Source organism: Delphinapterus leucas, chromosome 10 (genome assembly GCF_059928025.1).
Source record: "Delphinapterus leucas isolate spDelLeu-1000000601 "Yukka" chromosome 10, BTC_Dleu_Yukka2, whole genome shotgun sequence".
In the NCBI taxonomy this organism is placed as follows: domain Eukaryota; kingdom Metazoa; phylum Chordata; class Mammalia; order Artiodactyla; family Monodontidae; genus Delphinapterus; species Delphinapterus leucas.
Genome location: NC_143138.1, coordinates 72,533,944 through 72,560,072, shown reverse-complemented (window position 1 = coordinate 72,560,072; position 26,129 = coordinate 72,533,944). Strand labels below are relative to the sequence as shown.

General features: G+C 36.5%; 1 protein-coding gene across 11 annotated transcripts in view; it reads left to right on the top strand.

Moving 5' to 3' along the window:
- The window catches only part of TASOR (transcription activation suppressor), a 49,519-nt gene that overhangs the window by 16,658 nt on the left and 6,732 nt on the right, over positions 1–26,129 (top strand). For 6 of the 11 annotated variants that reach the window (XM_089919484.1, XM_089919482.1, XM_089919481.1 and 3 more), the window contains 11 exons: positions 240–271; positions 1,010–1,115; positions 2,003–2,106; positions 2,187–2,290; positions 12,771–12,843; positions 12,936–13,007; positions 14,066–14,767; positions 16,966–17,372; positions 18,895–19,036; positions 20,287–20,346; positions 24,152–25,065. In XM_089919484.1, the coding sequence (XP_089775610.1) occupies positions 240–271; positions 1,010–1,115; positions 2,003–2,106; positions 2,187–2,290; positions 12,771–12,843; positions 12,936–13,007; positions 14,066–14,767; positions 16,966–17,372; positions 18,895–19,036; positions 20,287–20,346; positions 24,152–25,065 (2,716 nt within the window). The remainder of the gene's footprint in view (positions 1–239; positions 272–1,009; positions 1,116–2,002; positions 2,107–2,186; positions 2,291–12,770; positions 12,844–12,935; positions 13,008–14,065; positions 14,768–16,965; positions 17,373–18,894; positions 19,037–20,286; positions 20,347–24,151; positions 25,066–26,129) is intronic. The other 5 variants (XM_022572828.3, XM_022572825.3, XM_030762367.2 and 2 more) reach the window with 3 other exon arrangements.

Genomic DNA, 26,129 nt, shown 5'->3' with positions numbered 1-26,129 from the left:
TAAATTTGGGAAAATACGGTAATTTGAGCCAAGTAAGTGATTCTGATATCCCTGAGTAGACTTGGATTTATTAAATGTTGTAATAAGTAATTTGTTCTTCATACTGGGAGGGAAGGATTTAATTCTCTTGTACAGTATCCCATTAAAAAATAGCATTTCTATCAATGCCCTGAATGTTAACTTTCATGTTGTTAGAAATCAGTAATATTTCTTTCTTCTTTTTAAAAATTTATTTGTAGATCTAACAGCTTTAATGCAGATAGAAACTCAGGTAAGATTCTAACATTTCTTTCTTTTAGTTTTATAAATCGAAAGAATAAGTATGTAGAGTAAAAAAATTAATAAGTACTTTGTTTTATTTTTATAATGAATGAGAATCTGCAAAGTATGAAAAAGCTCGAGGCCATGTTATGATGTAGCATCAACATTTGGTCATCCAAACATAAGGTCTCCTTTGAGAATCTGCTGGTACTGTGAATAGACCAAAGAATTTTAGCACTTTGTTGATAAAGGTAAAAAATAGAACAAGTTTCACAACTCAGCCTTTTAAAAGTATTAATAACTTCATCAGAGGTGTAGAATTTAGAAGAGAGAGAAGATTGAAAGCAATATTGACACTTTCTATCTTCAGATTTCTCTGTGATGAGAAGAGCGCAAGTGGAAGCTGTAAGACATTGTGAGGGATTCATGTAGTTAACTGGATTTAGTATAGTCTCCTTTGGGGGTAATAGGAGGGCAGTACTGTATTGTCTTTGCTCCTCACCTTTCTGATATGAGGACATTTAGGCAAATAAATTTGTTATTCTTTTCATCTGGAATAATTTTATAGGGGAAAAGATACCTGAAACAAAAATCCTAGTATTTGAATTCCCTGTAAATAGAAATGTCAAGGTTTCTTTTGGTGGTTCTACTTAAACTGTGTTTCTGGATGTTTTTCCCCTTAGTTCTAGTAAATATTTGCTTCTGGGCTGCCAAGAGGCTGAGTTGTGTCATTATTCTTTTTATTTAGATAAATTTAACTACACGTTGTGGAAAGGACAGCTTTTAAATAAAGGAAAGCTTTTGTGTTATATTTCTCTGAGGTCAGCCACTCGTGCTTTTTTGCCTATCAAGCTGTAAGTATGTTATATTACAAGAAAATAGCAGTTAGTAGTTGCTAATTATTCAGTTCTTACTTACACTTAAAATTCCTTTTTCTTACTTACATTTAAATTTTACTTTGATCCATAAGAACTTACATATAAACAGTGGTTTGTTTTAAAAAAGATTGATTTGATAACTTTGGAAACTTAGTTGGCAGAATGAGCCCTATGCTTTTCTGTCTTGATTTGCAGATGGGCTAAATAGTTATACACATTTATGGCATAAGATTTTTTTTTAGTGATTTTAAATATTAAAAGTATTTTTCAAAGTTTTGTCCTAATTAGATATATTTTTCATTTAGCAATTTGAACATGATAGACTTAAAATTTATCAGTTCTTTGTTGGAAACAGCTTGATGTGGTCAGTTAAGTTAAAATTTATATGCTGTTTTCAGTCCTGTGCAACATATGTTGGAATAGAAAGGTTTAAAATGATCTTTTGCTACCACCACAGTAAACATTATGGGTCCCCATAAATGGTTGAAGATTAATTTAACTGTTCATATTTGAATTGCATTTAATAAAATGGCAACTTTTTATCTTTTGTGGTTAGTAAAATTAGTATAAATAAGGGTTAGCTTCTGGCTCAAAGATGGAAGGTTGGTAATATTGCTGGACAGTCTAGCTACCTGTACATATATCTGAACTGCCCAAATCAAATATCAAGTATGATATTCATAAATATGCTCTTCTGTATTCCATCAGGATACTTGTGTGTGTGTGGGTGGGTTTGTGTGTGTGTGTGCGCGTGTGTGTGTGTGTGTGAGAGAGAGAGAGAGAGAGAAGGAGCGAGAGAGAGAGAACATTGCTAGAGTTAAAAATACAGGTAAGGCAAATACGCCTTTTCAATTTTCTTTCAGTCCTGAGAAGTTAGATGTTGAAACAGTTATGAGTATTGATCATCTGAAACAGAAAATCCCTCCAGCGCTGTTTTATAAGGAAACTTACTTAGGTCCATATGAAGGTAAAGCAATTTAATTTTACTAAAATATATAAGAAGCAGACTTGATTTGAATATTTACTGTGTATTTTTTCCTATGTCAGTTTTGAAGAATGGGATGTATTGCAGCCTCTATGAAGTTGTAGAAAAGACAAGAATTGGAAGTAACATGGAAAGTTTGCTGCAAAAACTAGAGAAAGAAAAACTTGTGAGTGAAAGGTTTTAAAATGTCCCTCATTCTCCCTTAGAAATATGCATATTAATAAGAGATTGTGATAATATTTCGGTTTATTTCATTTTCTGCCTCTGAAAATACCGTAAGGTCTCTGTTTTTGTTGCTGCCATTTGGTTAATGTAATTTAGTGGCTTTTGGTACTTTTCTTTTTAGCCACGACACTAGATCCTCTATAGACCAGTCTTTCCCATGAAGTATCTTTATTATGTTTTGTGACTGTGATATTCAACAAATATTTATTAATTATCACTTTTTTATGCAGGGTATATAGTTTGGTAAAGAATGAGGCAAGAGGGCTTCCCTGGTGGCGCAGTGGTTGAGAGTCCGCCTGCCGATGTGGGGGACACGAGTTCGTGCCCCGGTCCGGGAAGATCCCGCATGCCGCGGAGCGGCTGTGCCTGTGAGCCATGGCCGCTGGGCCTGCGCGTCCGGAGCCTGTGCTCCGCAACGGAAGAGGTCACGGCAGTGAGAGGCCCGCATACCACAAAAAAAAAAACAAAAAAAAAGAATGAGGCAAGAGACTCTGTTTTCCTGGATTATGTGATAAATGGAGTTACTCAGATGTGCTTTGTTCCAGTAGAGACAGTGATATATTTGAAGATTCAAAAAGAACAAGGCGCTTGGTGAGGTTGAAAGGATAAAAACACTAGAGTAGTTGGGGGAAAGTGGTAGAACATGAGGCTAGAAAAGTGTGTAGGGGGCTGTATTCTGCAGTGTCATTCAGGCAGTGCTCGAATGTTTGGACATTTGGACTTGATCCTATAGCAATGGGTTTTAAAGAGTAGGATGAGGTTTTAATCGTGTATGCAATGTGATCAAATCTGTGTTTTAAAAATTTATCTTGGTGAATTGAAGCGGGGAGATGATGTAGGAAACTTACATTTAGAGGGTAATGATAGGTTGGATGAGAAAAGAAAAAGGAGAATGATTTAAGAGATATTTACTAGGTAGTATCTAATTTAGTACGTATTGAGTATATCGAGTTTGGGTAGCGGGATTACTAGGTCAGGCAGCAGATTGTGATGGATTCAGGAATGAATGGAAAATGAATACGTGATGCTAATATGTATAATTTAGCTGAAGGAGAGGAGGTGATTGCAGAGGAGAGTGGCTATTCCAAGGTTTCTGTTAACATGAGGTAGGTGAGCTCATGTTTAAATGTTGATGGGACATTCCAGTAGAGAGGGAGAGAAGTTTTTTTGCACAAGTATGCCATTTAATACAAGTTTTTTTTGTTTGTTTGTTTTTTTGCGGTACGTGGGCCTCTCATTGTTGTGGCCTTTCCCGGACGCGCAGGCACAGCGGCCATGGCTCACGGGCCCAGCCGCTCCGCGGCATGTGGGATCTTCCGGGACCGGGGCAGGAACCCATATCCCCTGCATTGGCAGGTGGACTCTCAACCACTGCACCACCAGGGAAGCCCACAAGTTTTCATCTGTTGACTTCTTTTTACTCCTCATTTTGTTGAGCCTCGGTTTCCAGGTAGTCACACGGAGAGTTGTATCTGTGATTTTCAGAACCTGCAACTTCATAGATGGCTACGTAGAATTTTGTTGTATGCGTATATATTTGCTTAACCAATCCGTCGTTTATATTTAGATGGAGGGTCAAATTATATACAAAACTCATAGGCAGAGTTTGTACACTTGTGAATTGATGGACACCTAGCAATAACTTTTTGAGACCAGCTAGAAATCTTTAGGTAGGCATCTTAGAACACACACACATGCGCATTCACCTACATGTGAACATACTTTTATATTTATATTTGCGTTTCTTGTTTTCCTCCCAAAATTTGTCTATGATACAAGTATTCCTCATGACCAAAATCTATTCAGTTCCTGAGTTCATAAAGTGAAAGTTTAGGTAGTAGGTTTGGATATGGTGGGATATTGAGTTATCCAAATCTGTTCAGTTCTTGAATTTCAGAGAATGAGTATTGTGGGTCTGGACAGTGAGGAGCTTATCAGAAAAGTACAGTATCTGTTGAGTGCCTAATAGTGAGAATCAGTATAGGAAGGATACTGGCATTTTGTTTTTCACCTGAGCAAGTGTTATATTAGGTTTGTGGAGGACTGGGTCTTCCCAGAATCAAGAAGTAAAGTAAGATCCTAGATCTTAGAGGGCACAGGCATTCCATAAGGTTACACTACATGAATCTAATGAACTGACGTACTTTGTGTGGCTGCCCCCTTTCCTGCAAACCCCACTGGGAATTATTCTAACTATAGCTACTTTCTTCATAGTTGTCATCATAATGGGAGGTGCATTGGGGACTGTTGGGTTCTCAATAATTTTATCCTGAATACACACAAGAGATGTTCTGGATCAGAGAGAGACTTAGTCAGTACCTCACAGTAAGTAATGAATGTGTTGGCTCTCTTTTGCCCTATTTCCGACCCTTAGGGCAATGCATCAAGACTCAGGTCAGTTATCCTATGCAAGTAGTTGGACACTCAGTAGGCAAGGGGTGAGGAAAATGATTTTTCTTTGCTCATGAAGGGAAGGAGGCATCTATCTCCCTGCCCTTCTGGAAGAAGATATCCTTTAAAATGTAATGAATATTAACTCCAACCCTTTGATGAATAAATGAAATCTCTTCAGGAGCCAGTTAGCCCTCTTGGACCTAAAGACATCTCCAAGTTCCTGCGACCCATTTATTCTTCCTTGAAATGTAATACCTAGGGAGATAGATCTCCAGTCTTCTGGAATTGTGGGAGTTAACCTAGGAACCTAATCTGTACTGTAACCTTTTGTGTACTCACTTGGCACTTTCAGGGAGATAAGAGAAATTTAACTATCCTTTCAGATCAGAGCAATTAACTAGGTAATTGGCTATAGATATAATTCTTAAGGTATGTGAAGAGTGAAATATTTCTGGGGGAAATGTAAACAGACATTTCCTATCTTTATATCATATATATTTCTGCATGTCAGAAGGCTAGGGCTTTTTGCAGGAACACAGAATTCAGGGAAGTGGTATTTTCCCACAGGGGTATTTATAAAATTAGTAAAATACTGAACTCTCTTTTGGTTGGTTGTTAGTCAAATTAACTTTTTTTTTTAATTTTTATTGGAGTATAGTTGATTTACAATGTTGTGTTAGTTTCAGGTATATAACAAAGTGAAGTCAAATGAATTCTTAAAGCTAACTTTAGTATAAGAAAAAGTATAAGAGAAATGTCCCTAAATTTGAGTATTGTCTCTGCTGTGAACATTTTGAGTCTCTCCTGATGTACATATACAAGATAATTTTCTCTCAAGTATAGATCTAGTATATTAGATTTATTATCTGTAAGTAGAATTACTGAATCATAATGTATTACTGGCTTTACAAAATAATGCATTTTATTTCAAGTGGTTGTACCAATTTATACCCTCAGTACCAGCAAGTTCCCATTAATTCACATACTCATAATTACTTGGTATAGTCAGACTTTGGCAAAATCTTGCCAATCTGGTGGGTATAAAATAGTATCTTATTGTGATTTTAGCTTGTCTGTCCTGAAATATGATGAGTTGATCATCCTTTCATAAACTTATATCTTTTAATGTTCAGCTGCCTACCTATTTTTCCTTTTGAGTGGCTTGTGGTTTTGTTTTTTTGTTTTGAAGTATGGTTGATATACAATATTGTGTTACTCTCAGGTGTACAGCATAGTTATTCAGTATTTTTGCAAATTATATTCCATTATAGAGTGGCTTGTGTTTTCTTACTAATTTGAGGATCTTCATGTATATTTTGGGAACTAATACTCAGCTGTGTGCTACAATTGTTTTTCCATAATTTACACTTGCCTTTCTACTGTATTCACAGTGTTTTTTGAAGAATACATGTTCATAACTCTAATGTAATTGAATTTGTCTGCCTGAATGTTAAGTACTGTTTGTGACTTAAACTTAAGAAATCTTTCCTTGCCCCTAGGTCTTATAGATACTGCCCTGTATTTTCTTTTGAATATGTTATGGTTTTGCCTTTGGCACTTAAGTTTTTAAAAAATATATGTATGTGTATTGTTTTGTTTTTTATTTTTGTTTAATATAATATAGGAATCCAACTTCATTTTTTCCCCAATATGAATAACAAGTTGTTCCTGAACCATTTACTGAATAGTCCATCCTTTCTGCACTAAGTCTTGATACCAGGTAGGGCAAATCGCCCCACTTTTTTCATCCTTTTTGGAGTGTTCCGCTATTTGAGATTTAGCTTCCCCCCCACCACCCCAATTTTAAGAATCAGCTTGATTTTTTCAAAAAAATTTTAGGATCAGCTTGTTAGCTCCTTACTCCCCTCCCCCACAAAAAAACCCTATTGGAATTTTAAAATTGGAATTGTATTAAATCTGTAGATCAAATTCGATACTGTCTTATCCATGACAAGATTATCTCTTTACTCCTTTAGGGTATTCTTTTAACAGAGTTTTATAATTTTCTGGATACAAGTCTTGCTCATTTTTTGTTAGTTTTATCCCCAGACATCTTATTTATTTATTTATTTTTTGTTGTAAACAGTATTTTCCATTTCAGTGCATTTTCTGTTTGTTGTGTATATAGAAATGTAATTGATATTTACATATTGATTTTATGTCAGATCAGTATACGAAATTTGAATAATTTGTTCAGTTTTGTACATTATTTGGGATTACTATATAGATCTCATTATCTGGGAGCAACATTGTTTTGTTTTTTCCTCTCTAATATAGGATCTTTAGTATGATGTTGAATAAAAGTGGTGATTGTAGGCGTTCTTGTCTTTTTTTATATATATAAATGTATTTATATATTTTTGGCTGCGTTGGGTCTTCGTTGCTGCACGCGGGCTTTCTCTAGTTGCGGCGAGCGGGGGCTACTCTTTGTTGCGGTGCGCAGGCTTCTCACTGCAGTGGCTTCTCTTGATGAAGAGCATGGGCTCTAGGAACGCAGGCTCTAGAGCGTAGGCTCAGTAGTTGTGGCGCATGGGCTTAGTTGCTCCGTGGCATGTGGGATCTTCCCGGACCAGGGCTTGAACCCATGTCCCCTGCATTGGCAGGTGGATTCTTAAGCACTGCGCCACCAGGGAGGTCCCATTCTTGTCTTCTTGATCTTCAAAAGAACATTTTTAACATTAACCTTTAGTAGGAAGTTTGTACTAGGTAAGAAGTTTGCTTTAGGTTTTTCATAATTAATCTTTATCAGTTTAAATTTTTTCCTTCTTTATTTTTTAACCATGAATGGGTTTTGAATTTTATTGAATTCTTTTTTTTTTTTTTTTGTATTTATTGAGATGGTTACATGGTGTATTAGTCAGGTTTCATCAGAGGAACAGAACCAGTTGGATATGCAGTTGATACTTTAACAGCATTGGTTTGTGCAAGTCCATTTGTATGCAGATTTTTTTCAGTAAATATGTACTACGGTACTACATGATCCGTGGTTGGTTGGATCTGCAGATGCAGAACCACAGATATGGTGGGCTGACTGTAAAGTTATAGATTTTCAGCTGCGTGGGGGTTCCTAATGCCCACATTGTTCAGGGGTCAGCTGTATACATATAGAAAGAAATCTATTATAAAGAATTGCCTTGCACAGTTATGGAGGCTGAAAAGTCCCAAGATTTGCAGTTGGCAAGCTGGGGACCCAGGAGACCTGATGGCATAGCTCCAGTCTGAATCCAGGTGTCTCAGGACCAGGAGACCTGATGTCTCCTGATGCAGTCGGGCAGGCTTGAGGCCAGGAAGAGCTGATATTTCACTTAGAGTTCAAATGCAGGAGAAAAACCAGTGTCCCAGCTCAAAGGCAGGCAGGCAGGCAAGAAGAATTTCCCTTTACTCCAGGGAGGGTCAGCCTTTTGTTCTAATCAGACCTTCAACTGATAAGACTCACCCACACTGGAGAAGGCAGCCTGCTTTACTCTGTCTGTCCACATGTATATATATTTAACTCATCCAAAAATACCTGCAGAAACATCCAGAATGAAGTTTGGCCAAATATCTGGACACCCTGTGGCCCAGTCAAGTTGACACATAAAATTTATCATCATACATAGTATTTATCCTGTAAACTTAATAAGATGAATTATATTTATCTTCTTTAGTATTAAACTATTCCTGTGCTTCTGTCTTTAGAATACCTTCCCCCATTTTTTAAAAATACTTGGTTTGTTGTGTGAATGTTTTGTTTAGGAATTTTGTATCTGTGATGATGAGTGAGATCGACCTACAATTTTTCTTTCTCATATTGTCCTTATCTAGTTTTTATGGCAAGGTTATACTAGCTTCCCAGAATTGTAAGTGGTGTTTCCTCATTTTACAAAAGATGGATGTATATATGATAAAAGGAATCTATTCTTCGTGTGTCGGGTAGCACTTAGCTGCAAAACTGTCTTTAAAATGTTTATGGGTTTATGATTCAAATTTTTTAATAGAAAACTCAGGTTTTCTATTTCTTCTCAGGTCAGTCTGGATATATTATGGGGTTTTTTGTTTCTTTAGGAAATTGTCCATTCTATGTTTTAAAATTTATTGAGCTAGAATTACTTTTATAGTTTTTTAAATATCTGCTGTATTTTTGCAAGTAGTATTTTCATTAGGCTGTCTCTTACTAGTACTTTTCACCAGAGGTTTCTTGATTTTATTCATCTTAAGAACCAAATTTTGGTTTTGATCCTTTGTACCTTTGTTTTCCTGTTTTATTAATTTCAGCTGTCAGTTTTAGTCTACTTGGGGGGCGGTGTTATTTAGCTGTTTCTGACTTATTATGTTGGAAAAATGGGCAGTGAACTTGAGTTCTAAGTACTACTTTAGCTACGTTCTACATGTTTTTTTTTGTTTGTTTGTTTGTTTTGCGGTACGTGGGCCTCTCACTGTTGTGGCCTCTCCCGTTGCGGAGCACAGGCTCCGGCGGCGCAGGCTCAGCGGACATGGCTCATGGGCCCAGCCGCTCCGTGGCATGTGGGATCTTCCTGGACCGGGGCACAAACCCATGTCCCCTGCATCGGCAGGCGGACTCTCAACCACTGCGCCACCAGGGAGGCCCTACATATTTTAATATGTAGTATTTTCATTATCCAGTTCTAAGTAATTTTTAGTTTCCATTATGATTTCCACTTTGTCATATCATGTACAGGTATATTTTCAAATTTCCAAATGTATGAGAACACTTTTTTCTTCTTCTAATTTAATTCCATTGAAATCAGAACAGGTAATTATTTGAAATTTATTGGGATTAAAAAAAAACAAAACTCTGTGGTCAGTTTTTGTACATGCCCCCTCTATATTTGAGAAAAATGTGTTTTTTTTAAATGTTAAATCCTGGGGACATAATTCTGGGTTGACAGCTATTATCTCTTAGCACTTTGACTGTATTTACTGTGATATCTTCTGGCTTCTATTTTTGTTGAGAGGTCCACTCTTAGTCTAATGATGTTTTCTTTGTAGATCATCTTTTTTTCTGGTTGCTTTTTCAGTTTTTTCTTTTTCTTTTGCATTTTGCAGTTATATTAAATATATCTAGGTGTAGATTTCTTATTTATCTAGCTTGGTATATATTGTCTTCATATTTGTAGATTTATAGCTTTTTTTCTGGAGTATTGTTAGTCATTATCTCTGTGATTATACTTCTTCACTCTTTTTTGACTGCCTTTCTAGGACTCTGAAGCATCATGCTGTTCTCAGTGTCTGTTAACCTCTCTTGTGTTTTCTGTCTTATTCCTTTGTACTGCATTCTGAGTAATTTCATCATAGCTATCTTCTAGATTACAAATTCTGTCTTTAGTTGTGTCTAATTTGCTGTTGATTTTCGATTTCACAGAAAATATTTTTAATTTCTGAAAGCTATATTTGGTTCTTTTTGAGATCTGCCTGACTTTTTTTTTTAAAAAACAGATTCTTGTTAATTCTTTCAGAAAGACTTATTGAGTACCTATTGTGTGCCAGTGACTGTTCTAGGAGGTAGAGATTATATTCTGATGTTCCTTGCTATTTTTTAAAATTGCATCACCATTTTAGCCGTTTTAAAGTGTACAATTCTGTGGTTTTTACTAGATTTACAATGTTGTGCAACCATTACCACTTATCTTATTCCAGAATATTTTCATCATTCCAGAAAGAAACCTCATACCCACTAAGCATTCACTTCACATTCCTTCGTCCCCTCAGTCCCTGGCAACCACTAATCTACTTCTCTCTTATGGATTGGTCTATAGTGGACATTTTATATAAGTGGAATCATGCACTATGTAGCCTTTAGTGCCTTCTTTCACTTAGCATAATACTTTTAAGGTTCATCCTTGTTGTAGCATGTATCAGTACTTCATTTCTTTTATTTCACTGTATGGATAATGTCACATTTTGTTTGCCATTCATCAGTTGTTTCCACTCTTTGGCTATTAAGAATATTCCTACTGTGAATATTTGTATGACAGTTTCTGTGTGAACATGTTTTCAGTTCTGCCATATTATTTCTTTTAACATTTCATACCTATTTTATATATTGCATCTTTTGATTCCAATCTGCAGCCCTTGGGTATTTGAATCTATTGTTTTTGCTGAATCTCTCTTAGGGTAGCTTATTTTCTCTGAAACTTGGTAATTTAAGATTGTGAGCTTAATATTTTATATTTTTAAAAATACTTTTTGTTTTCATACCATATTACCTGTAATGTTATCTGCAAAGCCAAAATAGTAGAATCAAGTAATATAAATCCACAGACTGGGTTAGTATTGTTTTCTGAGGGAGAAGGAAACAGTAAGGGGTAATAAATAGAGGCATCAGTACAGAGTTCACAGGTGTTTCCTATTGTACAGGATTGAAAGTGTTTCTTTGGCTTAAAGCCACAGATATTACTGCTAGGGCTTCTGTCTGCCTGAGTGTTGTTTCTGGGTATAGATTCCCTGTGTTCCATGAGTCTCTGGGGACATTGAGTCCCCTTAGCGCACTAGGGTCTTTAGGCCACTAAGCCAGTCAGGTTAAATTGGAGTGGGTGAGAAGTTAAAATAATCTAATTGTTTTTTTTCTGAGCAACCACAAAACATGAAGCTCTTACTTATGTCTCCCAACTTTCTGTTCTGACAAATCAACAAGAGTTGGGCAAAATGTTAGAAGAGATATGATATATAAAACATTTTGGATAAAAGGGTTTGAGTCTGAAACAAAAATTTTGCAGATACATTGTCCACCTTACTTTTGGATGTTCAAACAATGTTTTTATTAAGTGTAAATTGGTAGCGTAGTCACTTTAGTCCTTTAAATTATTGGTTCTTAACACAGACTTTGTTTACTGGAATTGTTTAAAAGGAATTTAGGTAGCACAAGTTTTCTTTCAGAATCCAGATATCCTTTTGTGTTTAGCTGCCATACTCAGTTCTTCCTTTACTTACCCTTTCTTTAATCCAAAAAATATTGTGAACTATTGCAGTAGTCTGTGAACTGAGTTCGTTGCATTACATTTTTCTCTTTCCTCCTGCAGTGCTATCAAGTTTCTTTGGGTTTTTTTTTTAGGGAAACGCTTCAGCTCAAAAGGGTATACTCTCGAGGGCATTTCTGGCTAACCTGGCATTCTTGTCTTTTTACAATCTAGCCCATGATCTTTCTTTCTAGACTTGTCTTACATGTTTCTCCTAGTCTCTCCTCACCCTTGGCCAGTCGTAAATACTCTGATGCCTGCAAACTGTCCATTATGTTATAACTCTGCCCTTTGTTCATGACGCTGCCTCTATTGAAATGTCTTTCCCACAACTTTAGGCTCTTGGCAATGTAGCCATCCTTCAAAATCCACCTCGCATATACTCTCAATATGTTTTCCAACCATAGACTAACTGTATTTTTTCCTTTCTGTTGCTTTGTAAATCTTTTTAAGACCTTTCCTGTCTTATCTAATTATTGATATTTCTTGTGTTACTTTCTCCACCCAATTATAACCTTCTTTTGATCAAAGGATCTTGTGCTGCTTGTCTTTCAAGTTATCTCTGGTAAGGCAAATTGCCTTACGTGTGAAAGATGTTCATTAAATATGTGAAGAATTAGATTACAGCAACACATTTCATTTGAGATTAGCCTGAACTCTTGAAAGGTAGCATTTGTGTCATACTTGTTTTGTATCTCCAACATCCAGCACACCACCTTGGCAATTAAAAACGTGTCTTTTGAATTGCTGAGGAAAATATTTGAAGTTTTTGTTTGGTTCTTGTATTTTAGCTTCAAGGAAAAATCAACAAGTTGATTTAATAGGAGAATTCTTTCAGTAATATTTTCTCGTTAAAATTATGAAAACTAAGGCATTCTTAATTGATTGGAATCCTGTTAGTGAGCAGAGGGTTGGTGGAAAGAGTTTTTTAGCTAATTCAGTAGCAGCACTTTTCCTAAAAAGATGATCAAAAACTTTTTGCTTTCCTTATAATTAGTAGAAACTGCTATGTTTCTGCCTTATGGTGAATAATAACGGAAATTCAACTTCTTCCCTCTTCCAAAAATGTAGGTTCTTGTTAAACCTTTGGGAGACCGAGGATACCTTTTTCTTCTCTCTCCTTGTCAAATGGTTTCTCCATATGGTAGGTGATCTTCTCTTTAATTTTTATAATTCTCCTTTAACTTTTGAAAAGTTAAAATATATTGCTAATGAATTTCACTTTTGTTTTTTTAGAACATCATACTGCTAAGTCTCGAGTCTTACATGCTTTGTTTCTATTTCAAGAACCTAGAGGCATAGTTACTTGTAAGTTCTTTGAATATCTAAATCCATTTACATATAGATACCGACATTTTATTGAAAATTTCCAGATAACTCACTAAGCATTTTGTCTTTCTTACATCATGTTTTGGGAGATAATGGGGGTATTAAGAGGTGTTAGCAATATAAAACACAAATTATATGACTTGTTTTTTTAAACTATGAAAAATTATCTTGGTTTTTGTCAGTGTTTTCACTAAGTAAATGTTGATTGTAATTGTTAAAATATTATAGCTTAGTTTTTCAGGGTTTCTATTATTACATTTTTTTTTTTTTTAGCTTAGTTCATTTTTGCATTCACATTTTAGTGACTAAGTGCATCATGTGCTAGGTTAAATATTAGGCCATTCACAATTAATAAGAATTTTCATACTGTTTTAGAGAACACCATTTCTATTCACCATTTCTAAGAATGAACTTTAATGCTGTCTTAAGGTAAAGTTCTCACTGTTAGGTTAAAAATGAAATTCTCGGGAATTCCCTGGTGGTCCAGTGGTTAGGATTCCATGCTTTCAGTTTCGAGGGCTCGGGTTCAGTCCCTGGTCGGGGGAACTAAGATCCCTCAAGCGGCGTGGCACGGCCAAAAAAAATGAGATTCTCAATGGTAGCCATTCAGTGCCTACATATCTGCTTATGGGGATAGAGAGATAGAGATAAAGTTGTTACAACAGGAAGGAGTGACAGTACTGTCATTTGCTGGACGGTCTTGCTAGGAGCCTCAGGCCTTTATTTCTCCTTACATTTTCCTTGCCACCAGTTGATGCCTAGGGACATGAAGAAGATCTTCAATGGGCAGGTGTTTTTCCCTTTAAAAATATGTTCTGCAGTTTTCATGTTTTAATTTCTTATTGGCCCATTTTAGGCTCCTGGGCTTAGAAGCATGCTATTCATATATCCCTATATAACATATATGTATTAGGGTACATACTGGTTTGGTCCACCATTAATGTATGGATGTTGTTACATTGCTTTGACTATATGTAGATCTGTACTTGACTAATTTCTTGATTGCTAACATGGTTTGCTTTTTTGTTTGTTTACAGCACAGAAAGGTTCAACCAGTGCAGCACCACAGGAGAGACGTGAGAGCATACCAGATGTATTAAAAATAACTCAATTTTTACAGTTTGCTTTGATTCAGTGTCGAAAGGAATTCAAAAATATAAATACTATAAATTTTCATTCTGTTGTTGAAAAGTATGTAAGTGAATTTTTTAAGCGAGGTTTTGGTTCAGGTAAACGAGAGTTTATCATGTTTCCATATGATTCACGATTAGATGATAAAAAATTTTTATATTCAGCTCCAAAAAATAAATCCCATATTGATAATTGTTTGCATACCTATATTTTTCGGCCTGAAATGTATCAGTTACCTATTTATAAATTAAAAGAGCTATTTGAAGAAAATAGAAAACTTCAACAGTTTAGTCCACTTTCAGATTATGAAGGCCAAGAAGAAGAAATGAATGGTACAAAAATGAAATTCGGAAAACGAAATAACTCAAGGGGTGAAACTATTACACCTGGAAAGCAGAAGTCATCTCACTCTTTGGATTATGATGAGGATAGAGTCAAAGAATTGATTAATTTAATTCAGTGTAGGAAAAAAAATGTGGGTGGGGACTCAGACAAAGAAGATACGAGAAGCAAAACTGTCTTGAAGAGGAAGCTTGAGGATCTACCTGAAAATATGAGAAAGCTCGCCAAAACCAGTAATTTATCTGAAAATTGCCATCTGTATGAAGGTAAAATATCAGAATTGTTTTTATATAGTATAAAAGTAACAACCAAAAACATAGTAAAGTAGTTCTGTCCTTTCTCCTCATACAAGGGTTTGCTAATTATAGCCTGAGAGCCAATCTAGGCAGTCCCCTGTTTTTATAAAGGAACTTTTGCTGCCAATCTCAGCTTCTGTATTCGTTTTTCAAGGCTTTGTTAAAGACTGGCCACGTCCAGCCTGGGTAGCCGTGTTTCCCACTCTCCTTGGTTAAGGCACTTTTCTCAGAACATGTCATGGTCAGCCCTTTACTTCTTTCTTTTTTCCTGAAGCATCTTTCATTTCTCTCAAGGCTCATATCTTTGCAGTTCATAACCCTCCTTAGCTTTCTGGCTGTTCTCCTCCTTGATGGTTTTCATCTCCTTTAGCTTATGCTGGATTTCTGCTCTGTGCTGAACCTGACGGTGCTTACTGATCCATACTGTCTAATACTGTTGACCTGTGTCTTGAGAGTTAAGAGTTAAGAGTTAAGTTAAGAGAGACTATGTGCTAGCTGCTTTACATGTATGGACTCATTTAGTTCTTGATTGGTAGACATTATTATCCTTATTTTACAGATGAGGAAGCCATCTCAGAGAAGTTAAATAATTTTACCTAAAGTTATGAGTTCACTGATCCATGTTTGAACTCACTTCTGACTAACTCCAAACATTGTTCCTAAAGTCAGCTATATTTCCTAGCACTGAACACATAATAGGCAAGGTACTTAAATTTTGGCACCATTTTAGCTGATAATTGGCAAATTTGTATGTGTGAAAAAATATTTGTGGGTGGAAATCAGGGTTTATCAGTAATTAAAATGGTGGGAAAGCTATGCTGGTTATAATAGACCAAAGGAGAAATGGGGCAGGGGAAAAGGGGTAGATAGGTTAAAGTAGAACTAGTGATAGAGTTGCATATCTAGGTGTTCCTCACTTGTGTTTGTTTCTTATCATTTTGCACACTTTATTTCTGATCCTGAAAGTAGAGATTTAAAGGTTAGATTCTAACTTTTAAAACATTCTGATCTTGATTTGGTGGTGAGCCCACTCATTAAGAGGTAGCCTTCTGTCTGTCTCCCCTACTGCCTTTAACATCAGCTTTTTAAGGTATGAATTATATACAATGTACTCATTTTAAGTGCACAGTCTGATGAGTTTTTTATAGCTGTGTTACCACTACTCCAATATATAGGACATTTTTCATTACCCCCAAATGTTGCCTTGTTCTTCTTTGTAGTTTATCTCATTCCACTCCACCGCTGATCTGCTTTCTGTCTCTATAGATTATTTTGCCTTCTCTATAATTTCATATAATTAGAATCATATAGTATGTACCCTGTTGTTTCTAACTTTTTTTTTTGCCTGTGGTACATATACACTACCTAAATCGGAATCCTGATATCTACCCTGGCTCTACCCTCCTTCAGCATTAAAGCACATGCCTTTCTGAATGTCTCCTCCCTTTGCAAGTTTTTAAATATACTGGTGGTGCAGATAACCCAGATTTATACCTGCTTGGAGCCATGTCTAACATGTTTTCTCTCATAGTCCTTTTTGTTCTTAGTGCAAGATTGGTGTAGATTTCTTTGGGGTGATTTTGTATCTCTAATATCTCAGCTTTGTTATGAATTAAGTAATCTAGTCATTTAAGATAAAGCTTAGATTATGAAAAGATTAGCCAGTATTTTACATACAGAATGGGAGAGATCAAAATCAGATAAAATCATGGGGTTTTGTTGTTTTTATATTTTTAGAAGATTTAAGAGTAATCTGCATACCTTTCTCTAACATTTTGCAAAATAGTTGTGTAGGTATTTTTTCTGTTGTCAAGTACCTCACTGATTTTAGGATTTTGGTGGTAGAGTTTAAGGTAACTACAGTACAGTTATTTATATAGATTATCCATATTACCAACATAATATTTGAGCTCATTTTTAGTAGAATTTTCAAATTATGATGAAAATAAACCTTCATTTAATGGGAATTTTGACCTGTGTGCAAAATTTTAGAACCAGTCATATTTGGAAAGTAAGGGACGGATATACTTGTAAACTCTAAGCAGGTGGTTTGATTGAGTTCCTGCCTATAAATGTTATATGATAATTAATTTTTAGGTATATATATCTATTATTTTTATGCTTGCCTTCCAGACTTTAAGAGATGGCTCTTTCTCTTTTCCCTTCAGAGTCTCCACAGCCTGTTGGCTCACTTGGGCATGATGCTGACTTGAGACGGCAGCAGCAGGATACCTCTAACTCTAGCATTGCTGACATCCATAGGTTGTTTAATTGGCTATCAGAAACACTAGCAAATGCACGTCATTCTGATGCATCCCTGACAGACACAGTCAACAAGGCCTTAGGATTGAGCTCTGATGGTGCCTATGAAGAGATGAGGCAAAAGCATGAATATGAGTTGAACTCTACCCTGGATAAGAAAGAATATGAGCAGCCTACTGGTGTAAAAATTGAAAGTGCACATTTTAAGGATACTCAGAGCCCACTGCTAGAAGTTGATACATCATCTTTAAAGTATCCTCTTGCTGTTTCTACCAGTGAAGTAGGCACTGACCATAAACTACATTTGAAAGAAGTAAGCCTATATCTATTGGTTATCTTTGTTTGCTTTTGTGAATGTGTGTATGAAAGGGAGGATGTGGGGGGAATTCCCTGGTGGCCCAGTGGTTGGGACTCTGCGCTTCCACTGCAGGGGGCACGGGTTCGATCCCTGGTCAGGGAACTAAGATCCCACATGCTGCATGGCACAGCCAAAAATTTTTTTTAAGAATTAAAAAAAAAAGGGTGAATGTGCTTGTTTTTCCTTTTCACAAAGAAATGATACACATTTCAGTAATGGTGTCTGTGCAGGATAGTATTTCTAAGTTATTCCTTGTTACACAGAGATAAACGTGGAAGTGTTTTCCTTCCTGCTCATAAGCTGTATGTGTAGTCTGAAATTTACCATTGTGATAAAGTGAAGGCTGGACCATCTATTTGTCAGGAATGGCTTACTGGAGTTAATTCTCTATCATTTCATAATAAAATTGAGTCCTCAAAACACTGGCTTTCTGCTGGCAGTACCAGAACCCATAGGTGAGGCAGATGAGGTGACCAAAGTCAGTGTACCAGTTGGAAACAAGGTTAAATACTTTGTATTTCTCATGCAATGGAAGATGAGTGGCCTTTAGGATTACCTCTGAGGTAACCCTCAGCCATGCTTGACAGGGCATCCAGTTTATGATACGTGCTTAGAGTACTGATATCTAGCTGAGAAGTAGCCTAATCTCCCCAGCTCCCCCCTTCCCAAGAAGTGGCTGCATCACTTGGGGAACTGTACCAGGATGGCACCATGTTCCTAAAAACTTGTTCCTAATTTACTTTCTTCCATTTTTCTCTTCCCTGTCTTTGAGTAAAAGCCATATGCATCATGGGACTTCCCTGGCTGTCCAGTGGTTAAGACTCTGTGCTTCCACTGCAGGGGGCACGGGTTCGATCCCTGATCAGGGAACTAAGATCCTGTAGGCTACGTGGCTCAGCCAAAAGAAAACAATTTTTTTGAAAAGTCATATGCATGTCCCCAGGCTTTCTACATGTAGTTTTGGGATATTTATTTTATGGGGAGGATGAAGACAGGGATCTCAGTTGGAGGCATGTGTAAGGTAGGCACTAAGAAACTAACCTATATTGTTACCATTTCCTGACATATTTAAAACTCTAAATTGTGTTGATGGGGGCATGGACCAGACCCAGCCCACCGCCTATTTTTGTAACTAAAATTTGATTGGAACACAGTCATGCCCATTCATTTAGGTATTGCTTATGGATGCTTTTGCATTTCAATGGCAGAGCTGAGTATCTGGCCTGCAAAGCCTAAAATATTGGGTGCTTTACTGAAAAAGTTTACCAACCTCTGCTGTAAATCAACCAATTACGTTTTGAGAGAAAAAATTATGTTCTAGTTTGAGATTAGAGCATTATAACTTCACCATGTTGATTTTACTTGCTTGTAATGTTCAGGTTGAAGTTTGTAAATTTGCTGTGAAAAAATAGTTGTTTTTTCTTGACATTAAAATTAATTAAAAAGAAAGGTATTGAATCTGTACTCTAATTTTTAGGATCCAAATTTAATTAGCATGAGTAATTTTGAAGATTGCAGTTTGTGTCCCACTGTTCCCATTGAACATGGATTCCGTAGACAATCTAAGTCAAATAATGTTGAAGAGACTGAAATACATTGGAAACTGATTCCAATTACAGGTAAGAACAAGTATACTGGGACTTAGGTTTGCTTGGTTTTACTTAGGGACCAGTTTCCTGAAGGGTTTTGTCTTTTCTAGATTCCACTCTTGGGTCTTGCTTGGCTCTGACATCTTCAGTATCTTATTTTTGAGCAATGTGATATTCATCATTGAGTGTTGCTGTTCTTGGTCAGTATCTGCAAAAGAGCCTATTAAAAACAGAGGGATTTAAAATATCCTTACTCTCCCGATGGAGTTGAACATGCAACTTGCAAATGAAAATTGTTGTCAGAAATTGGGTTTCTAATAAGGTGAGGTAGCTGCAGAGATGAAATGAGGGTCTTTGGGCAGCCAATTATATGCTGTCTTCTCAAATTATTAAACTTCACAAGCTGTCGTCTAAGAAGTGGTCATGTTAAGGTTCATCTATTTGAAAGAAATTTGAGTTCTTAATATTGGAGAATTTGAGAGAAATTGGATCATTGTAGAGAATGGCCTGAAATGATTAAATGTAAATATCCCTAGAAAACTTATTGAACCATGAGGCAAGAATAGTTTAGCAGATGTTGAAAGATCATTTTGCAGTATTCTAATTTCTCTGTACAAACACATACACACACATATGCAGATACTGTTAATATTCCAAGTTCTTATTCATCTTCGTTAGCTAAGCATTTGGGGAAATATTTCCAGGGCACATCTTTTCCATTCCTAGATCTTTATTTAACCTTTAAAAAGGAAAAACAAACAGTTTTTGCTAGAAAGTCGACTGAAATATACTTTCTAGCTTGTGACCTAGAAGCTACTGAGACCTCCAAGGACTCTACAAAGAATTTCTAAAACTTGATGAGTTTCCATGGGCTTCAGCACCATTCTCTACTTAGTACCTTATCAGAGAGGGCAAGAGGCCTAGAAGTGATCGTAGAGCGGCAGTTGGTACTCCTGACCTGGAGAAGTTGGCTTGAGTTGGAAAAGCAGAATAGGGGAGTAGTCTGTACAAGGTGATTATCCTAACCTTCCTCATTTAGACACCTTCATAGCTGGTTTCAGAGCCATTTGAAGGCACAACATCTAGGTGTTGATATTCCATCATCACCTGAAATGGAAAGGGAAGCAACTTCCCATTTCTTAATGACCCTTCAGGATTATTTTAGGCAGAAGAGGGAATACTTGAATTTGTTAGCGTTTGGGGTTATCTGAAAGGTGCTTTAAAAGGTTGTCACCAGTACCTGAAGAGAGTCTACAAATCTAATGGATGCTTTCCCTCAGGAGGGAATGCAAGAAGCCCAGAAGACCAGCTGGGGAAACATGGTGAGAAACAAACACCAGGTGAGAAGGCTCTCTTTGCTTTTCCTCCCAATGTGCCCTTCTTCAGAATTGCTACTTGCAGTTCTGGTCCTCTATCTGGAGGGCATCAGTTTAAGTCTGTTAATGACAGAAAATTTGGACAATATCATATTTGTATTTAAATCATTAATTGATTTATATCAAATATTCTTATACAAAGAATGTATTCAAGAGAGTCACTGAATATTCATAGAGATTAAGTTTTTTTGACCTACAGTAGATTCTGTCTGATATGATGACTTGGGAAGACCAGAATATTTTTCTTAATCCATTTCTACAGGACATCTTATGAGAAGCAGTCTTCGAGTTTCTCTTAAATTTAAAAAATACGAGGAGGTGAGGCCATGTATCATTTAGGTACATTATTCCTAATCTTGAATTTTTTTGACTCAATTCTTCTTTTGCTAATTGTAAAGCTAATTTCTGCAGATAGTCTAAGAGATTAGGAAACTTTTGGATTCCAGAAACATTTATAGATATTACTGATTAGCTAGTTGTAGTAGGTGCCTAGAAGACAGTCTCTTTTGTCTAAACTCAAGTCAATTCAGCATCCCTGCAGATGGCCATAGGCAGATTCTTCTTGGTTGGAGTTTGGTCTGCGTCTTTTTTGTTTCCATTTCATTTTGTCTTACTCTTTCAGAAATCTTGTGTTGTTGTTTTTTTTAATTCGGAAGAAAAGCTAAATGACTAATTTTAGTAGATCTTTATGGTTATTCCTCTCTTTTGGGAATTAAAAAAAACTTTGAGTTAATAGTTTTCTTCAAGATGATCTTTCTCTCCTCCTAGGAAAAGACGATTGAAAAAAAAACAAAGCGGGAAGAACAGATATATTGATATGACATACAGGAAAGTGCATAAATCTTTAGTAGACAGCTTGATGAATTCTTACATATGTAAACACTTAGGTGACCACGACCACCCAAATCAAGATGTAGAACATTTTCAGTACCCCAGCAGGTCTTCTGCATCCTCCCAGTCAGTATTCTTCCTGCCCCAAACCGTAACCACTAATCTGACTTCTTTTGCTATACATTAGTTTTTACCTACTCTTGAATTTAAGATAGATGGAACCTACTACATATGTCCTCTTTTGGTTTTGGCTCTTTCACACAACAATATGTCTGAGATTCATGTAAGTTTTGCTTCTATCAGTGATTCTTTCTCATTGGGAGAATCAGGTATCTTGTTTATGCTTCATAATGCTCCATCAGCATCTGCAGTCTTTATTTGGCATACCGTCTTCATATTTTGTGGTTAAAAGTCTAAAAATCCAGGTGATGCTACTTTTTGAGAACTCGCCACTCCCCTTGCATTTAAAAGTCAAAGTACCACAATGCCTGAATGATAGTGAGTAGAAAACATGTATTATTATAGGTATTGACATATGTTTCTTTTAAATCATTTATTGAAGACATTTTAAAAATAATAAAGTTGTCCATCTTAATAATAAAAATTATATGGGGGAAATCTGTACAAAGTAAAATTAGATGGTGATCATTTGCATTTTCAAAAGGGATTTGGTTTAGAGTTTTTTAATATGGAAAATTTCCCATGTTGATTTAAGTTATATTTCAGCTTAAAAACATTTCCTTTATCCGTAGCCCTTCAGGAATAAGCTTACTGGGAGACTTCCCTGGTGGTCCAGTGGTTAAGACTCCACACTTCCACTGCAGGGGGCACGGGTTCGATCCCTGGTTGGGGAACTAAGATCCCGCATGCCTCGTGGTGCAGTTACTTAAAAAAAAATTTTTTTTAGAAAAAAAAATTTAGGAATAACTTTATTGGTCTCAACTATAGCTGAGATATTTGGGAGAATGTATTCAAATATTTTTAATAACAAACCACTCAGAAGTTTTAAAATTACACGTGGTCCTTCCCAGCTCATTTGTTTTACAAGATGCAAGTAAGACATTTTATCTGAATAAATCAGATATTTGACATGGTACATAATTCAAGAAATACAAAACTACTTCAAAAAATAAGTCTTCCACCCCTAGGCCAGACACTTAGTTTCACCCCATTGATCAACCTCTGTTACAGATTTTATTTTTTTCGTGGTGGTGTTTTTTTTTGGCCACGCTGCACAACTTGCAGGATCTTAGTTCCCCAACCAGGGATTGAACTTGAGCTCCAGCAGTAAGAGTGCCAAGTCCCAACCACTGGACTGCCAGGGAGTTCCCTGTTACAGATTTCTTATGTACTCATGCTGACGTTTCACATGTGCACTAAACCCCATGTTGCAGATTTACAAAGGGCATTCAGTATTCCTGAATTATTTTATGGAAGTTGAATTTTCTGGTTTATCAATTTCATACAGTTGTAATTCTTACCCTGGTACATTGGATATTTTGCTCCCCTTCTCTTCTTTGACCTACAGACCTACTGTATGGTCTTACCATGCTTGACAGGTGCCTTTGCAGTACTTAATGGGTGCAGTGGTTCATGGTAACCGCTGGGGTTGGTAGCAAAATGTTATAACCTAAATGCTGCTTAGGCTGTTTAAACCTTTAGAAAAGTGTGAGTGTAGGGAAAATCAAAACGGAATTTTTTGTAGAGAGGGGTTACACTGCTATACCTGGGTGCAGACTTGAATAGGGAGTTCACTATATCTTAAAAGTACTATAGTTTTGAAAACTATACCTATGTGTGGACTTTCTGATCTAGAGGTAACATTTTATATACTACAACAGCAATTTGTTAGGGAATGTTGGCTAAGATTTAAGAAAAATTAGTACTTTTTTAAAGGATAAAATTGTATAATATGAACTTGTAGGGAAAAATAATGAAAGTTTGTTTTTTTGTGAAATAAAGTATTACTATAAATTGCTGTTAAATGTATTTTCCCCATGTTTTTTAAAAAGGGATTTAGGGTTCCTGTTTTGAAATGTAGTTTCAAGAACATATGTGTTTGAATTTAGGATTTGTGAGTGGAAAAAAGTACGTTCTTACGGATTGAGCTAGTTGTCAAGGATCACGGGTTATCGTACTTTCATTAGCATCAGCTAGCTTGATGATGTCTTCATCTCATATGGGGTAAATAGCTATTATGATTTCTCTTGGAATGATTTCCAAACAAAATAAAAATACTGAACAAAAGTGCTATCAAAAGTATTACTGTTAATGCAGCTATGAAATGTGTTCTCTTCCTATATGACTGAGACTTTCTTTTCCTGATAAATTGAAGTCCCTAACATTGTAGCAAATCCACTAAGCAACCCCATATGTAAGAGCAAATCTGAAAACAGATAAAATTAATTATCCTAGATCCTGAATGCAACTCTTAACTTGATGACTTATTCCCACAGCATTTCAGCTTGGCATTCTTTCAGTTGCCTTACACTCAGAATTTTCCTATTAAGAGGGTATTACCTTAGTGGACATTACTTGGCAAAGAATATAGGGGTTGAGCAAGCTGTTGAAACTGACTATTCTGCTTAAAGCATGTCTGTTAAAGTCAGATCTGCAGAAAGGTAGGGAAGCAGAAATAAACAAGTGACTTAATTTGTATTGATGTTAAATTGGCCCTTGTTTGAATACTTCAAAAGGAATCAAAGAAAGTAACATTCAGACTTGCCGCTCTAGCTACTGAAATACAAAGACCAGCCATAAATAAGTAGGGCACATAGGAAATAGGTTCACACCATTATCTGAGGTTTTTATTCTACCTTCCAATGCATAGTTTGTTCTAAATATATACTTGACCTGGCATTTTTTTTCTTTATTAGTTTGTATTTTCAGATGTTATTATTTTGGATTGCTTTTGTAATAATAAACTCTTCCCATATAGGTATGAAATCACCAGAAGAACAACTGGTGTGTCTGCCACCACAGGAGGCCTTTCCTAACGACCCCCGGGTAATAAGTAGACAGAGAAGTTCTGATTATCAGTTTCAATCCTCTCCATTTACAGACACACTAAAGGGCACCACTGAGGATGACGTGTTGACAGGTCAGGTGGTGACAGTGGAGGAGCAGTGTGTGCCAGCAGCAGAACCGCCTGCAATGAGTGAAACCACAGAAAGGACAGTGTTAGGAGAGTACAGTCTCTTTTCTAGGAAGATAGAAGAGATTCTGAAGCAGAAGAATGTTTCATATGTCAGCAGAATTTCCACACCTACCTTTTCAACACAAGAGAAGATGAAACGGCTTTCTGAGTTCATATATTCTAAGACTTCCAAAGCTGCTGTACAGGAGTTTGTAGATGGCTTGCATGAGAAACTAAATACTGTTATCAAAGCATCAGCCAAGGGTGGGAATTTGCCAGCAGTCAGTCCTAATGATTCTGGTACTAAGATAGCATTGAGTCCTCTGGGAAGGCATGTCATACCAGTCTCCTCAAGCGACTTCAACAATAAACACCTCCTTGAGCCACTTGGTAGTGATCCTCTGAAAGACACCAACTCTAATGAGCAGCCTTCCTCTTCGGCTTTGGGTTTAACTGAAGCAGAAGTGAACCAGCCACACCATGCCACAGAGCCAGTGGTGACTTCTGATCATACTGCCCGGGAACCAGTAGAAAAAGAAACAAAATCGCCCAGTGATGTAAACATTTCTGCCCAACCAGCTCTTTCAAACTTTATAAGCCAGTTAGAACCTGAAGTATTTAACAGTTTGGTTAAAATCATGAAAGATGTCCAGAAAAATACTGTGAAATTTTATATTCATGAAGAAGAGGAGAGTGTGCTCTGTAAAGAAATAAAGGTAACTAAATGAGAAGGTAATTGTAATGCTGTCTAAACTTCTCTTGTTGGGTCTGAGCTCTATAAAATGGATTTTTGTTTTTAGGTGTTGACCATATTATTTTCATAATTTAATGCAGAGTGGAATAAAAGACTAGTAAGTTTCAACTGAATTTAGAACCGGTGATCTAAATGTCTTAGAATTTTTAATCTTGTTTTGCATAGTGTCATTTTAAAGACCAGTTGTATACATATTGCAGATACCTTTAAATTGTTGATTTAAAGATTTTCATTGTTTCTTACTGGGTTTTTAACAAAGGGGAGGGAAAGATGCAGAGGAGTAAAGGAAGTTGTCAGTGTTTACCTCAGGGGGTTTTATCAATCAGGTAGAAAAATAAAACTCCAGGATGACCTAATGATGATATATTTTGGCATTTCTTGATACCCTGGTCATGCCAGGTTTCCCAATAGCCCTTATTATCAAAAAACATGGTGATCCTGAAACACTTCCCCAGTCATGAAAGATTCGTCCTTGCAAGGTATGTGTTTTGTACTGAAGCTATGGAGTAGACTGGCGTTTCAGGCATTTGGTTTAAAAAAATACAGAGAGAGAGGTATGTAAAATCTGTAGCAATAGGTACGTAATTTATAACACATGGGACAATTAGTGGTTTAATGTTGCCAATTAGTATTCACTAAACTGTATAGCATTTTAATTCCTTAAGGGAATGCCTTGGGTTTTTTTGTTTTGTTTCGTGTTTTTTTTTTGCGGTATGCGGGCTTCTCACTATTGTGGCCTCTCCCGTTGTGGAGCACAGGCTCCGGACATGCAGGCCCAGCGGCCATGGCTCACGGGCCCAGCCGCTCCACGGCATGTGGGATCTTCCCGGACCGGGGCACAAACCCTGTCCCCTGCATCGGCAGGCAGACTCTCAACCACTGCACCACCAGGGAAGCCCGGGAATGCCTTAGTTTTTAAAATAAATGCCTGCTCCTATTTATGGAATTTACTTACCATGATAAGTTTCTGCTTTTTTAGTTAGAGGAAGCAGAGGGGACTATAAATAAGTGGCGTATAGCCAGAGT